The sequence below is a fragment of the Salminus brasiliensis genome, chromosome 17, assembly GCF_030463535.1.
Source record: "Salminus brasiliensis chromosome 17, fSalBra1.hap2, whole genome shotgun sequence".
Classification (NCBI taxonomy): domain Eukaryota; kingdom Metazoa; phylum Chordata; class Actinopteri; order Characiformes; family Bryconidae; genus Salminus; species Salminus brasiliensis.
The window spans coordinates 13,240,463-13,257,500 of record NC_132894.1 but is presented as its reverse complement, the minus strand read 5'-3'; the positions used below and the strand labels follow the sequence as shown (position 1 = coordinate 13,257,500).

The window sequence follows — 17,038 nt, the reverse complement described above, 5'->3', positions numbered from 1 at the left end:
AGACAAGTTCCCTCTATTACACTTCCAGTATAAATCTAGCTAGTATCTTTTGGAAAGCACTGAACAGAGAAGAGGTTATGCTGCAATAAGACACAAGTTTTATGGCCAAACTAGAGATATGCAGTTAGAGTGAGCATTATGAAAAACGTAGCTACTTGTTTGAGCAAGTGTCATAATTTAGTCTAATTTGAAAATTTGTTAAAGACCATTTTAGTATGTTTTTTATATAGTTATCAAACAGAATATGTTATGTTTATGTCTGCATGTTTAAGGTTGACATGCGTAATTTAAAAAGTCATGTAGTGTGAATGCCTAATGTCTTTTAGCCTTATTCAGGTAGACTGATAGAAAGCTGGATGAAAGTGAATGTGTTATTTTTCATGACATTACAAATATTTTAAATATTTGTTTTGTTTTTGTAGATTCATTTCCATTTATGCACCAATAATTAAACTGCATGTTTAACTGTAACAGTGTGTCCATACATCAGGCTCTTTAGGAGGTACCAAAACATTCTTTTATATATACCAGTCACTTTCCTAAAAAAATAAAGGATGAAACTAGGTATTGAATACATTGACAATAAATATTAGGCTTTCTTAAGAAGAGCTTTGGAAATGGTTAAGCTACATGCACACAAAATCAAAATACATTTGCATTTTTCATGTTTTTGCTGAGCAAATAATATTTCCTGAGAGGACTGAGCTACCATCTCATAGAAACTGTCAAAAAGGTTATGGCACATCTGAAGCGAACATTTCAGGCATATTTGCTCTGTAAACATTGACCTTTTTTGACCCATTTCAAAAATGAGGAATTACTTAGTAAACGTGTTTTTTTTTTATTGTTTCTCTTTCCCTAATTTTTCTTTATCATACAATGAATGTAACTTGGGTAGTGACTGATAGTAATTAGGGGCCATTGAATTGTTTGTGTACTAATATTGATTGCACAGATAATGGTCTTCTCAAAATCTTAATAGGCCAAAAAACATTGTACTTTTTTGAACAAAAATGAACCAAGTTGAAAGAAATGCTGCAGTGTGCACGTGATTGCCTTTATTGGAAAATGTTACAAACATTACAGCTGCATGAGATTACGCCTTTCTGTTTCTTAAAGAAAGGACTCTTACAAAAGGCACAGTTGTGTAGTTCTTCTCGGAAAGGTGATTTCTTTGATTGCATAGTGCTCAGACCCAGAAGCGCAGCAAATCCAAAATGATTTGGAACATAATAAATTAGCAAACAATTTGAGCACATGGTGTAATATGGTTGAACTGTTCGGAACATGAACCGGTTCTGTAGATACGCAAACAATGAATGACAGCAGAATTTAACCAGTTGAATGGCCAATGGAACGTGACACAGAAAGCAAGGAAATCAAAGAATCACGATGTACTAGCTCATTTTACCAAATCTAGACTTAGATTTTTAAAAAAAATCCTACATTTATCAAAAAGCTTTCTTCACGCTTTTATTTCAGGTATTTTGGCCACACAGTTCTGTGCTCTTTCCTGAAATGTAAATACTAATGGCAAAACATTTACAATGGCAAGGAGCACATAATGATCAAAACAAAATTTCAAGTATTATCTTAAGTATCCCGATAAGAATTGTCCAAAGGATCGACTCCTCCTCTTCCATATCTTCTTCAGCATCGTGCTGAGGGTACTTGGGCTTTCCGGGACTCTCCTCCGAAGAATAAGAATCCTTTTGAAAGGGGTCCTCTGTAAAAGCTGTCTGATCGTAATACACCTTCATCTCAAACTCGCTCTCTAGGTAAGAGGGATGTCCGTAGATCCCAATGCCTACAGGTCTCACGAAATCCCCCGGAACCACGACCACGTCATAGCCGCAAGTGGCCGATTGAAGCTTGTAGGTATCAAAGTCTGGTCGCAGCGTCTTATCAGACACGTACAGGTCAGCATCACCCTTGAGGCTGCGCATGTGCAGGATGATGCGTCCATCGTGATTGAGACGCAGGTAGCTGTAGTTTCCTGCCCCAATGTGGCCTTGGACAACATGAAGCAGGACCCATTCTTCAGGCACGGAGACCTCCTCAGAGACCTGAAAAAGTCCTCTGACCTGTGAGACGAGCACCAGCAACAACAGGACACCAAAGCACGGCACCATGGTCACTGCTGTCAGCCACCAAACACATCTGTAACCTGCCTGTAAAGAACAAAACGGTTAGTATAGAGAAAGAGTGCTTACTTGACTGGTCATTGTCATTTTTAATACAACATGATATGAAAGTTACGCTCTGTGAGACCTTACACTGCAATCAGACACTAAACTAAATAAGATGGGTTTAAACTGGCTGCAGGGTTTTATGCCTGATGAGGCTAAAAATACCTCACTGATAGTGCAGAAGGACTTTCTGGTCTTCAGGTGTCTTCCTATTAGCTAAGAGGGCTCCTGGACGCTGAGATAAACTTATTATGTAGGCGTTTGACAAGTATACTTTCAAAACTCAGCTATACAGAAAATCGCAGGGTATTATCTACAATATTTCTTCATGTAATCCCTTTAGTTCCTGCTTAACTTAACCGAAAGACTAAACAGTAATTTATAGCCATTTAAGGCAATCCCTTCATGTAAACACCAGTATCTGCTAAATACAATGTTAGCTATAATTAGCTTGGTTGGCTAGCTAACTAGCCGGGAGGGTAGTCGACCAGGTACAGTCATAAACTGCCTCGCTAACTGGCTACATACGTGTTTCTATCAACAACTAGTTATAGGCTTAGCTATCAACACTGTGACAAAATGTAGGAAACCATCAGTATTATCTTACCAGTACATTGTCAAAAGTAACCCATTTCGATAAACACGCTGTGAGAACACCAGCCGCTGGCGTGAAGTTCACTGTCTCTTTTTCACGTTGCCAAACCGGAGTCGCCGAGCGCCCCCTGCCGGATGAGGAGCAATCCTCCAGCACTGCACTTAGGGGTCCTTTCTCACACCAGGACTAAGAGTAAACACAGACAAAGCGACGTTAATGTTGAAACACCGTTCACACTTAATCCTTAAAGCCCAAGAACCCGTTACCGCTTAAGCACACAATACACAAGATTTACAGGAGAAAAAGATAGGCGTAAGAAAGCTCTCAAAAACGTTTCGAGACGTTTTTGTTATTAAATTACATAATTTGAATGAAATTCAGGTCGTCTAAGTTCTAACTGGTGAAGATGAAGCACAGAACTCAATATAACAAGCAAAGTTAAACTATTATTATTCATTCAGTCTAAAATGATGAAATGTACTACTAGTCTACAGAGGTTTTACCCGCCCTGTCAGTAGACTACAGTGAACAGGTTTCATGTTCGCCTAAAACAACGTGGCATCTTACCTGAAAACTGAATAACTGGTGAAGATGAAGCACAGAACTCAATGTAACAAGCAATGGAAACTAAAAGATAAAAGACCAGAGGGCGCTGTCTGTAAGAGACTCTTTAGGTCTGTGTAACTCCTCGTTTTCCCACCAGTGGGCAGCGTGAGTTTGTATCTGCAGGCTAAAACCTCCCCAAATCAACTCGACTGCCGCCGGGCGAAGTGGCGCGCGCCTGTAATCCAAGTTATCCGGAGGCTGAGGCTGGCGGACCGTTTGAGTTCAGGGGTTCTGGGCTGTAGTGGACTATGTTGATCGGGTGTCCGCGCTAAGTTCGGTATGGATATGGTGTTTCTGAGGGAGCTCGGGTACACCAGGTCGTCTAAGGAGGGGTGAACCGGCCCAGGTCGGAAACGGAGCAGGTCAAAGCCCCCGTGCCGATCAGTAGTGGGATGGCGCCTGTGAATAGACCCTGCAGTGCAGCCTGAGCAAGACAGCGGGACTCAGTCTTTTTCATTCACTGTGGTTTAAACTCAAATAATACATTCTTTTCACTGACACTGATGAAACAATTGTCCTCAGCATTCACTAACAGGTTTAGATTCCACTGCAAAACCCGCACATAAATGGAAGCAAGGGTTACAGGCTTAAACATCACAACCAATACTACAAACACTTGTTTCCTTGCAATATTCGGACAGAAACAATTTAATGATTAGTCTTTAGGATTTTAATGGTCTGAAGAAAAAGTACACATGGCAGAAGCACTACTTTTTCTACAGAGGCAGAGTAGAGCAAAAGAAATGACTATCTTAAAAACAAAATGACTGAAATGGCGAATCAGAAGGAAAGTGTATGCACAATACACAGGGCCTGTTGTTTGCCTTTGTGTGAGTCAAACTGTGCCATGGGAGTAAAGAGAACGTTTTTTATGCAGAAAAAGGTTTAAGCCAGTTGACACGCTAGTATTTTCCGTGAGAACATCTTAGACTTTTAAAAAGAGACTAAAAATGTCAATTTCAGTGCATTGTTGTTTTCTTTTTACTTTAAAGCTGGTATACTAATACCAAGTTTAGACTGTAACTAAACTTATTAATGCTACTTTGTGGTGTAGCACAAATAGGCCTGCAAGTATTGATACTGAACAAGATCATTGTCTTTATATTACAGGAGTCATACTGTAATAAACAGGTGAATGAAAAAATATTGCTAACAGACCTGACTCATCCATGGTCTGACATTTGAACACAGTTGGGAAAATGTTATCTAAACCAGAACAGCCTTGAAAATATCAGGAAAAAAAATGCCAAAACACAAAAAGAAAAGAAATCAAAAAGGAAGAAGAGAGTTACAAGCCAGATGAGAAAGGACATAACAAAAGAAGCATGGAAGAATATAGAAATGAGATAGAATGGTTGTATTTTTGACAGAGCACTAAACATGCTGAAGTTTATTCTTGTAACTCCTGATTTACACATTTCAAAGCAGTTGAGTTCATGACTGTTATTCATTCAGTCTAAAATGATGAAATGTACTACTAGTCTACAGAGGTTTTAACCGCCCTGTCAGTAGACTACACTGAACAGGTTTCATGTTCGCCTAAAACAACGTGGCATCTTACCTGAAAACTGAATAACTGGTGAAGATGAAGCACAGAACTCAATGTAACAAGCAATGTAAACTAAAAGATAAAAGACCAGAGGGCGCTGTCTGTAAGAGACTCTTTAGGTCTGTGTAACTCCTCGTTTTCCCACCAGTGGGCAGCGTGAGTTTGTATCTGCAGGCTAAAACCTCCCCAAATCAACTCGACTGCCGCCGGGCGAAGTGGCGCGCGCCTGTAATCCAAGTTATCCGGAGGCTGAGGCTGGCGGACCGTTTGAGTTCAGGGGTTCTGGGCTGTAGTGGACTATGTTGATCGGGTGTCCGCGCTAAGTTCGGTATGGATATGGTGTTTCTGAGGGAGCTCGGGTACACCAGGTCGTCTAAGGAGGGGTGAACCGGCCCAGGTCGAAAACGGAGCAGGTCAAAGCCCCCGTGCCGATCAGTAGTGGGATGGCGCCTGTGAATAGACCCTGCAGTGCAGCCTGAGCAAGACAGCGGGACTCAGTCTTTTTCATTCACTGTGGTTTAAACTCAAATAATACATTCTTTTCACTGACACTGATGAAACAATTGTCCTCAGCATTCACTAACAGGTTTAGATTCCACTGCAAAACCCGCACATAAATGGAAGCAAGGGTTACAGGCTTAAACATCACAACCAATACTACAAACACTTGTTTCCTTACAATATTCGGACAGAAACAATTTAACGATTAGTCTTTAGGATTTTAATGGTCTGAAGAAAAAGTACACATGGCAGAAGCACTACTTTTTCTACAGAGGCAGAGTAGAGCAAAAGAAATGACTATCTTAAAAACAAAATGACTGAAATGGCGAATCAGAAGGAAAGTGTATGCACAATACACAGGGCCTGTTGTTTGCCTTTGTGTCAGTCAAACTGTGCCATGGGAGTAAAGAGAACGTTTTTTATGCAGAAAAAGGTTTAAGCCAGTTGACACGCTAGTATTTTCCGTGAGAACATCTTAGACTTTTAAAAAGAGACTAAAAATGTCAATTTCAGTGCATTGTTGTTTTCTTTTTACTTTAAAGCTGGTATACTAATACCAAGTTTAGACTGTAACTAAACTTATTAATGCTACTTTGTGGTGTAGCACAAATAGGCCTGCAAGTATTTGATACTGAACAAGATCATTGTCTTTATATTACAGGAGTCATACTGTAATAAACATGTGTGTGAAAAACTATTGCTAACAGACCTGACTCATCCATGGTCTGACATTTGAACACATTTGGGAAAATGTTATCTAAACCAGAACAGCCTTGAAAATATCAGGAAAAAAAATCCCAAAACACAAAAAGAAAAGAAATCAAAAAGGAAGAAGAGAGTTACAAGCCAGATGAGAAAGGACATAACAAAAGAAGCATGGAAGAATACAGAAATGAGATAGAATGGTTGTATTTTTGACAGAGCACTAAACATGCTGAAGTTTATTCTTGTAACTCCTGATTTACACATTTCAAAGCAGTTGAGTTCATGACTGTTATTCATTCAGTCTAAAATGATGAAATGTACTACTAGTCTACAGAGGTTTTAACCGCCCTGTCAGTAGACTACAGTGAACAGGTTTCATGTTCGCCTAAAACAACGTGGCATCTTACCTGAAAACTGAATAACTGGTGAAAATGAAGCACAGAACTCAATGTAACAAGCAATGTAAACTAAAAGATAAAAGACCAGAGGGCGCTGTCTGTAAGAGACTCTTTAGGTCTGTGTAACTCCTCGTTTGCCCACCAGTGGGCAGCGTGAGTTTGTATCTGCAGGCTAAAACCTCCCCAAATCAACTCGACTGCCGCCGGGCGAAGTGGCGCGCGCCTGTAATCCAAGTTACTGGGAGGCTGAGGCTGGCGGACCGTTTGAGTTCAGGGGTTCTGGGCTGTAGTGGACTATGTTGATCGGGTGTCCGCGCTGAAGTCGGTGTCGATATGGTGTTTCTGAGGGAGCTCGGGTACACCAGGTCGTCTAAGGAGGGGTGAACCGGCCCAGGTCGGAAACGGAGCAGGTCAAAGCCCCCGTGCCGATCAGTAGTGGGATGGCGCCTGTGAATAGACACTGCAGTGCAGCCTGAGCAAGACAGCGGGACTCAGTCTTTTTCATTCACTGTGGTTTAAACTCAAATAATACATTCTTTTCACTGACACTGATGAAACAATTGTCCTCAGCATTCACTAACAGGTTTAGATTCCACTGCAAAACCCGCACATAAATGGAAGCAAGGGTTACAGGCTTAAACATCACAACCAATACTACAAACACTTGTTTCCTTACAATATTCGGACAGAAACAATTTAATGATTAGTCTTTAGGATTTTAATGGTCTGAAGAAAAAGTACACATGGCAGAAGCACTACTTTCTCTACAGAGTAGAGCAAAAGAAATGACTATCTTAAAAACAAAATGACTGAAATGGCGAATCAGAAGGAAAGTGTATGCACAATACACAGGGCCTGTTGTTTGCCTTTGTGTCAGTCAAACTGTGCCATGGGAGTAAAGAGAACGTTTTTTATGCAGAAAAAAGTTTAAGCCAGTTGACACGCTAGTATTTTCCGTGAGAACATCTTAGACTTTTAAAAAGAGACTAAAAATGTCCATTTCAGTGCATTGTTGTTTTCTTTTTACTTTAAAGCTGGTATACTAATACCAAGTTTAGACTGTAACTAAACTTATTAATGCTACTTTGTGGTGTAGCACAAATAGGCCTGCAAGTATTGATACTGAACAAGATCATTGTCTTTATATTACAGGAGTCATACTGTAATAAACATGTGTGTGAAAAAATATTGCTAACAGACCTGACTCATCCATGGTCAGACATTTGAACACATTTGGGAAAATGTTATCTAAACCAGAACCGCCTTGAAAATATCAGGAAAAAAAAATGCCAAAACACAAAAAGAAAAGAAATCAAAAAGGAAGAAGAGAGTTACAAGCCTGATGAGAAAGGACATAACAAAAGAAGCATGGAAGAATATAGAAATGAGATAGAATGGTTGTATTTTTGACAGAGCACTAAACATGCTGAAGTTTATTCTTGTAACTCCTGATTTACACATTTCAAAGCAGTTGAGTTCATGACTGTTATTCATTCAGTCTAAAATGATGAAATGTACTACTAGTCTACAGAGGTTTTAACCGCCCTGTCAGTAGACTACAGTGAACAGGTTTCATGTTCGCCTAAAACAACGTGGCATCTTACCTGAAAACTGAATAACTGGTGAAAATGAAGCACAGAACTCAATGTAACAAGCAATGTAAACTAAAAGATAAAAGACCAGAGGGCGCTGTCTGTAAGAGACTCTTTAGGTCTGTGTAACTCCTCGTTTTCCCACCAGTGGGCAGCGTGAGTTTGTATCTGCAGGCTAAAACCTCCCCAAATCAACTCGACTGCCGCCGGGCGAAGTGGCGCGCGCCTGTAATCCAAGTTACTGGGAGGCTGAGGCTGGCGGACCGTTTGAGTTCAGGGGTTCTGGGCTGTAGTGGACTATGTTGATCGGGTGTCCGCGCTGAAGTCGGTGTCGATATGGTGTTTCTGAGGGAGCTCGGGTACACCAGGTCGTCTAAGGAGGGGTGAACCGGCCCAGGTCGGAAACGGAGCAGGTCAAAGCCCCCGTGCCGATCAGTAGTGGGATGGCGCCTGTGAATAGACACTGCAGTGCAGCCTGAGCAAGACAGCGGGACTCAGTCTTTTTCATTCACTGTGGTTTAAACTCAAATAATACATTCTTTTCACTGACACTGATGAAACAATTGTCCTCAGCATTCACTAACAGGTTTAGATTCCACTGCAAAACCCGCACATAAATGGAAGCAAGGGTTACAGGCTTAAACATCACAACCAATACTACAAACACTTGTTTCCTTGCAATATTCGGACAGAAATAATTTAACGATTAGTCTTTAGGATTTTAATGGTCTGAAGAAAAAGTACACATGGCAGAAGCACTACTTTCTCTACAGAGTAGAGCAAAAGAAATGACTATCTTAAAAACAAAATGACTGAAATGGCGAATCAGAAGGAAAGTGTATGCACAATACACAGGGCCTGTTGTTTGCCTTTGTGTCAGTCAAACTGTGCCATGGGAGTAAAGAGAACGTTTTTTATGCAGAAAAAAGTTTAAGCCAGTTGACACGCTAGTATTTTCCGTGAGAACATCTTAGACTTTTAAAAAGAGACTAAAAATGTCCATTTCAGTGCATTGTTGTTTTCTTTTTACTTTAAAGCTGGTATACTAATACCAAGTTTAGACTGTAACTAAACTTATTAATGCTACTTTGTGGTGTAGCACAAATAGGCCTGCAAGTATTGATACTGAACAAGATCATTGTCTTTATATTACAGGAGTCATACTGTAATAAACATGTGAATGAAAAAATATTGCTAACAGACCTGACTCATCCATGGTCTGACATTTGAACACATTTGGGAAAATGTTATCTAAACCAGAACCGCCTTGAAAATATCAGGAAAAAAAAAATGCCAAAACACAAAAAGAAAAGAAATCAAAAAGGAAGAAGAGAGTTACAAGCCTGATGAGAAAGGACATAACAAAAGAAGCATGGAAGAATATAGAAATGAGATAGAATGGTTGTATTTTTGACAGAGCACTAAACATGCTGAAGTTTATTCTTGTAACTCCTGATTTACACATTTCAAAGCAGTTGAGTTCATGACTGTTATTCATTCAGTCTAAAATGATGAAATGTACTACTAGTCTACAGAGGTTTTAACCGCCCTGTCAGTAGACTACAGTGAACAGGTTTCATGTTCGCCTAAAACAACGTGGCATCTTACCTGAAAACTGAATAACTGGTGAAGATGAAGCACAGAACTCATTGTAACAAGCAATGTAAACTAAAAGATAAAAGACCAGAGGGCGCTGTCTGTAAGAGACTCTTTAGGTCTGTGTAACTCCTCGTTTTCCCACCAGTGGGCAGCGTGAGTTTGTATCTGCAGGCTAAAACCTCCCTAAATCAACTCGACTGCCGCTGGGCGAAGTGGCGCGCGCCTGTAATCCAAGTTACTGGGAGGCTGAGGCTGGCGGACCGTTTGAGTTCAGGGGTTCTGGGCTGTCGTGGACTATGTTGATCGGGTGTCCGCGTTAAGGTCGGTATCGATATGGTGTTTCTGAGGGAGCTCGGGACCACCAGGTCGTCTAAGGAGGGGTGAACCGGCCCAGGTCGGAAACGGAGCAGGTCAAAGCCCCCGTGCCGATCAGTAGTGGGATGGCGCCTGTGAATAGACCCTGCAGTGCAGCCTGAGCAAGACAGCGGGACTCAGTCTTTTTCATTCACTGTGGTTTAAACTCAAATAATACATTCTTTTCACTGACACTGATGAAACAATTGTCCTCAGCATTCACTAACAGGTTTAGATTCCACTGCAAAACCCGCACATAAATGGAAGCAAGGGTTACAGGCTTAAACATCACAACCAATACTACAAACACTTGTTTCCTTACAATATTCGGACAGAAACAATTTAACGATTAGTCTTTAGGATTTTAATGGTCTGAAGAAAAAGTACACATGGCAGAAGCACTACTTTTTCTACAGAGGCAGAGTAGAGCAAAAGAAATGACTATCTTAAAAACAAAATGACTGAAATGGCGAATCAGAAGGAAAGTGTATGCACAATACACAGGGCCTGTTGTTTGCCTTTGTGTCAGTCAAACTGTGCCATGGGAGTAAAGAGAACGTTTTTTATGCAGAAAAAAGTTTAAGCCAGTTGACACGCTAGTATTTTCCGTGAGAACATCTTAGACTTTTAAAAAGAGACTAAAAATGTCCATTTCAGTGCATTGTTGTTTTCTTTTTACTTTAAAGCTGGTATACTAATACCAAGTTTAGACTGTAACTAATCTTATTAATGCTACTTTGTGGTGTAGCACAAATAGGCCTGCAAGTATTGATACTGAACAAGATCATTGTCTTTATATTACAGGAGTCATACTGTAATAAACATGTGAATGAAAAAATATTGCTAATAGACCTGACTCATGCATGGTCTGACATTTGAACACATTTGGGAAAATGTTATCTAAACCAGAACCGCCTTGAAAATATCAGGAAAAAAAAAATCCCAAAACACAAAAAGAAAAGAAATCAAAAAGGAAGAAGAGAGTTACAAGCCTGATGAGAAAGGACATAACAAAAGAAGCATGGAAGAATATAGAAATGAGATAGAATGGTTGTATTTTTGACAGAGCACTAAACATGCTGAAGTTTATTCTTGTAACTCCTGATTTACACATTTCAAAGCAGTTGAGTTCATGACTATTATTCATTCAGTCTAAAATGATGAAATGTACTACTAGTCTACAGAGGTTTTAACCGCCCTGTCAGTAGACTACAGTGAACAGGTTTCATGTTCGCCTAAAACAACGTGGCATCTTACCTGAAAACTGAATAACTGGTGAAGATGAAGCACAGAACTCAATGTAACAAGCAATGTAAACTAAAAGATAAAAGACCAGAGGGCGCTGTCTGTAAGAGACTCTTTAGGTCTGTGTAACTCCTCGTTTGCCCACCAGTGGGCAGCGTGAGTTTGTATCTGCAGGCTAAAACCTCCCCAAATCAACTCGACTGCCGCCGGGCGAAGTGGCGCGCGCCTGTAATCCAAGTTATCGGGAGGCTGAGGCTGGCGGACCGTTTGAGTTCAGGGGTTCTGGGCTGTAGTGGACTAAGTTGATCGGGTGTCCGCGCTAAGTTCGGTATGGATATGGTGTTTCTGAGGGAGCTCGGGTACACCAGGTCGTCTAAGGAGGGGTGAACCGGCCCAGGTCGGAAACGGAGCAGGTCAAAGCCCCCGTGCCGATCAGTAGTGGGATGGCGCCTGTGAATAGACCCTGCAGTGCAGCCTGAGCAAGACAGCGGGACTCAGTCTTTTTCATTCACTGTGGTTTAAACTCAAATAATACATTCTTTTCACTGACACTGATGAAACAATTGTCCTCAGCATTCACTAACAGGTTTAGATTCCACTGCAAAACCCGCACATAAATGGAAGCAAGGGTTACAGGCTTAAACATCACAACCAATACTACAAACACTTGTTTCCTTGCAATATTCGGACAGAAACAATTTAATGATTAGTCTTTAGGATTTTAATGGTCTGAAGAAAAAGTACACATGGCAGAAGCACTACTTTCTCTACAGAGGCAGAGTAGAGCAAAAGAAATGACTATCTTAAAAACAAAATGACTGAAATGGCGAATCAGAAGGAAAGTGTATGCACAATACACAGGGCCTGTTGTTTGCCTTTGTGTCAGTCAAACTGTGCCATGGGAGTAAAGAGAACGTTTTTTATGCAGAAAAAGGTTTAAGCCAGTTGACACGCTAGTATTTTCCGTGAGAACATCTTAGACTTTTAAAAAGAGACTAAAAATGTCAATTTCAGTGCATTGTTGTTTTCTTTTTACTTTAAAGCTGGTATACTAATACCAAGTTTAGACTGTAACTAAACTTATTAATGCTACTTTGTGGTGTAGCACAAATAGGCCTGCAAGTATTGATACTGAACAAGATCATTGTCTTTATATTACAGGAGTCATACTGTAATAAACATGTGTGTGAAAAAATATTGCTAACAGACCTGACTCATCCATGGTCTGACATTTGAACACAGTTGGGAAAATGTTATCTATACCAGAACAGCCTTGAAAATATCAGGAAAAAAATGCCAAAACACAAAAAGAAAAGAGATCAAAAAGGAAGAAGAGAGTTACAAGCCAGATGAGAAAGGACATAACAAAAGAAGCATGGAAGAATACAGAAATGAGATAGAATGGTTGTATTTTTGACAGAGCACTAAACATGCTGAAGTTTATTCTTGTAACTCCTGATTTACACATTTCAAAGCAGTTGAGTTCATGACTGTTATTCATTCAGTCTAAAATGATGAAATGTACTACTAGTCTACAGAGGTTTTAACCGCCCTGTCAGTAGACTACAGTGAACAGGTTTCATGTTCGCCTAAAACAACGTGGCATCTTACCTGAAAACTGAATAACTGGTGAAGATGAAGCACAGAACTCAATGTAACAAGCAATGTAAACTAAAAGATAAAAGACCAGAGGGCGCTGTCTGTAAGAGACTCTTTAGGTCTGTGTAACTCCTCGTTTGCCCACCAGTGGGCAGCGTGAGTTTGTATCTGCAGGCTAAAACCTCCCTAAATCAACTCGACTGCCGCTGGGCGAAGTGGCGCGCGCCTGTAATCCAAGTTACTGGGAGGCTGAGGCTGGCGGACCGTTTGAGTTCAGGGGTTCTGGGCTGTCGTGGACTATGTTGATCGGGTGTCCGCGTTAAGGTCGGTATCGATATGGTGTTTCTGAGGGAGCTCGGGACCACCAGGTCGTCTAAGGAGGGGTGAACCGGCCCAGGTCGGAAACGGAGCAGGTCAAAGCCCCCGTGCCGATCAGTAGTGGGATGGCGCCTGTGAATAGACCCTGCAGTGCAGCCTGAGCAAGACAGCGGGACTCAGTCTTTTTCATTCACTGTGGTTTAAACTCAAATAATACATTCTTTTCACTGACACTGATGAAACAATTGTCCTCAGCATTCACTAACAGGTTTAGATTCCACTGCAAAACCCGCACATAAATGGAAGCAAGGGTTACAGGCTTAAACATCACAACCAATACTACAAACACTTGTTTCCTTACAATATTCGGACAGAAACAATTTAACGATTAGTCTTTAGGATTTTAATGGTCTGAAGAAAAAGTACACATGGCAGAAGCACTACTTTTTCTACAGAGGCAGAGTAGAGCAAAAGAAATGACTATCTTAAAAACAAAATGACTGAAATGGCGAATCAGAAGGAAAGTGTATGCACAATACACAGGGCCTGTTGTTTGCCTTTGTGTCAGTCAAACTGTGCCATGGGAGTAAAGAGAACGTTTTTTATGCAGAAAAAAGTTTAAGCCAGTTGACACGCTAGTATTTTCCGTGAGAACATCTTAGACTTTTAAAAAGAGACTAAAAATGTCCATTTCAGTGCATTGTTGTTTTCTTTTTACTTTAAAGCTGGTATACTAATACCAAGTTTAGACTGTAACTAAACTTATTAATGCTACTTTGTGGTGTAGCACAAATAGGCCTGCAAGTATTGATACTGAACAAGATCATTGTCTTTATATTACAGGAGTCATACTGTAATAAACATGTGAATGAAAAAATATTGCTAATAGACCTGACTCATGCATGGTCTGACATTTGAACACATTTGGGAAAATGTTATCTAAACCAGAACCGCCTTGAAAATATCAGGAAAAAAAAAATCCCAAAACACAAAAAGAAAAGAAATCAAAAAGGAAGAAGAGAGTTACAAGCCTGATGAGAAAGGACATAACAAAAGAAGCATGGAAGAATATAGAAATGAGATAGAATGGTTGTATTTTTGACAGAGCACTAAACATGCTGAAGTTTATTCTTGTAACTCCTGATTTACACATTTCAAAGCAGTTGAGTTCATGACTATTATTCATTCAGTCTAAAATGATGAAATGTACTACTAGTCTACAGAGGTTTTAACCGCCCTGTCAGTAGACTACAGTGAACAGGTTTCATGTTCGCCTAAAACAACGTGGCATCTTACCTGAAAACTGAATAACTGGTGAAGATGAAGCACAGAACTCAATGTAACAAGCAATGTAAACTAAAAGATAAAAGACCAGAGGGCGCTGTCTGTAAGAGACTCTTTAGGTCTGTGTAACTCCTCGTTTGCCCACCAGTGGGCAGCGTGAGTTTGTATCTGCAGGCTAAAACCTCCCCAAATCAACTCGACTGCCGCCGGGCGAAGTGGCGCGCGCCTGTAATCCAAGTTATCGGGAGGCTGAGGCTGGCGGACCGTTTGAGTTCAGGGGTTCTGGGCTGTCGTGGACTATGTTGATCGGGTGTCCGCGTTAAGGTCGGTATCGATATGGTGTTTCTGAGGGAGCTCGGGACCACCAGGTCGTCTAAGGAGGGGTGAACCGGCCCAGGTCGGAAACGGAGCAGGTCAAAGCCCCCGTGCCGATCAGTAGTGGGATGGCGCCTGTGAATAGACCCTGCAGTGCAGCCTGAGCAAGACAGCGGGACTCAGTCTTTTTCATTCACTGTGGTTTAAACTCAAATAATACATTCTTTTCACTGACACTGATGAAACAATTGTCCTCAGCATTCACTAACAGGTTTAGATTCCACTGCAAAACCCGCACATAAATGGAAGCAAGGGTTACAGGCTTAAACATCACAACCAATACTACAAACACTTGTTTCCTTACAATATTCGGACAGAAACAATTTAACGATTAGTCTTTAGGATTTTAATGGTCTGAAGAAAAAGTACACATGGCAGAAGCACTACTTTTTCTACAGAGGCAGAGTAGAGCAAAAGAAATGACTATCTTAAAAACAAAATGACTGAAATGGCGAATCAGAAGGAAAGTGTATGCACAATACACAGGGCCTGTTGTTTGCCTTTGTGTCAGTCAAACTGTGCCATGGGAGTAAAGAGAACGTTTTTTATGCAGAAAAAAGTTTAAGCCAGTTGACACGCTAGTATTTTCCGTGAGAACATCTTAGACTTTTAAAAAGAGACTAAAAATGTCCATTTCAGTGCATTGTTGTTTTCTTTTTACTTTAAAGCTGGTATACTAATACCAAGTTTAGACTGTAACTAAACTTATTAATGCTACTTTGTGGTGTAGCACAAATAGGCCTGCAAGTATTGATACTGAACAAGATCATTGTCTTTATATTACAGGAGTCATACTGTAATAAACATGTGAATGAAAAAATATTGCTAATAGACCTGACTCATGCATGGTCTGACATTTGAACACATTTGGGAAAATGTTATCTAAACCAGAACCGCCTTGAAAATATCAGGAAAAAAAAAATCCCAAAACACAAAAAGAAAAGAAATCAAAAAGGAAGAAGAGAGTTACAAGCCTGATGAGAAAGGACATAACAAAAGAAGCATGGAAGAATATAGAAATGAGATAGAATGGTTGTATTTTTGACAGAGCACTAAACATGCTGAAGTTTATTCTTGTAACTCCTGATTTACACATTTCAAAGCAGTTGAGTTCATGACTATTATTCATTCAGTCTAAAATGATGAAATGTACTACTAGTCTACAGAGGTTTTAACCGCCCTGTCAGTAGACTACAGTGAACAGGTTTCATGTTCGCCTAAAACAACGTGGCATCTTACCTGAAAACTGAATAACTGGTGAAGATGAAGCACAGAACTCAATGTAACAAGCAATGTAAACTAAAAGATAAAAGACCAGAGGGCGCTGTCTGTAAGAGACTCTTTAGGTCTGTGTAACTCCTCGTTTGCCCACCAGTGGGCAGCGTGAGTTTGTATCTGCAGGCTAAAACCTCCCCAAATCAACTCGACTGCCGCCGGGCGAAGTGGCGCGCGCCTGTAATCCAAGTTATCCGGAGGCTGAGGCTGGCGGACCGTTTGAGTTCAGGGGTTCTGGGCTGTAGTGGACTATGTTGATCGGGTGTCCGCGCTAAGTTCGGTATGGATATGGTGTTTCTGAGGGAGCTCGGGTACACCAGGTCGTCTAAGGAGGGGTGAACCGGCCCAGGTCGGAAACGGAGCAGGTCAAAGCCCCCGTGCCGATCAGTAGTGGGATGGCGCCTGTGAATAGACCCTGCAGTGCAGCCTGAGCAAGACAGCGGGACTCAGTCTTTTTCATTCACTGTGGTTTAAACTCAAATAATACATTCTTTTCACTGACACTGATGAAACAATTGTCCTCAGCATTCACTAACAGGTTTAGATTCCACTGCAAAACCCGCACATAAATGGAAGCAAGGGTTACAGGCTTAAACATCACAACCAATACTACAAACACTTGTTTCCTTGCAATATTCGGACAGAAACAATTTAATGATTAGTCTTTAGGATTTTAATGGTCTGAAGAAAAAGTACACATGGCAGAAGCACTACTTTCTCTACAGAGGCAGAGTAGAGCAAAAGAAATGACTATCTTAAAAACAAAATGACTGAAATGGCGAATCAGAAGGAAAGTGTATGCACAATACACAGGGCCTGTTGTTTGCCTTTGTGTCAGTCAAACTGTGCCATGG

The 17,038-nt window shown here is 40.8% G+C and overlaps 1 protein-coding gene across 1 annotated transcript; it reads right to left on the bottom strand.

Moving 5' to 3' along the window:
- Nucleotides 1-1,023: 1,023 nt before the first annotated feature.
- On the bottom strand, nucleotides 1,024-2,875 carry c17h6orf120 (chromosome 17 C6orf120 homolog). The gene is made up of 2 exons (XM_072660625.1): nucleotides 2,797-2,875; nucleotides 1,024-2,171 (listed from the first exon to the last, which is right to left on the bottom strand). The coding sequence occupies exon 2, from the start codon at nucleotides 2,130-2,132 to the stop codon at nucleotides 1,569-1,571; it is 564 nt and encodes a 187-aa protein (XP_072516726.1). The 5' UTR covers nucleotides 2,133-2,171; nucleotides 2,797-2,875; the 3' UTR covers nucleotides 1,024-1,568.
- Between the last annotated feature and the right edge of the window lie 14,163 nt (nucleotides 2,876-17,038).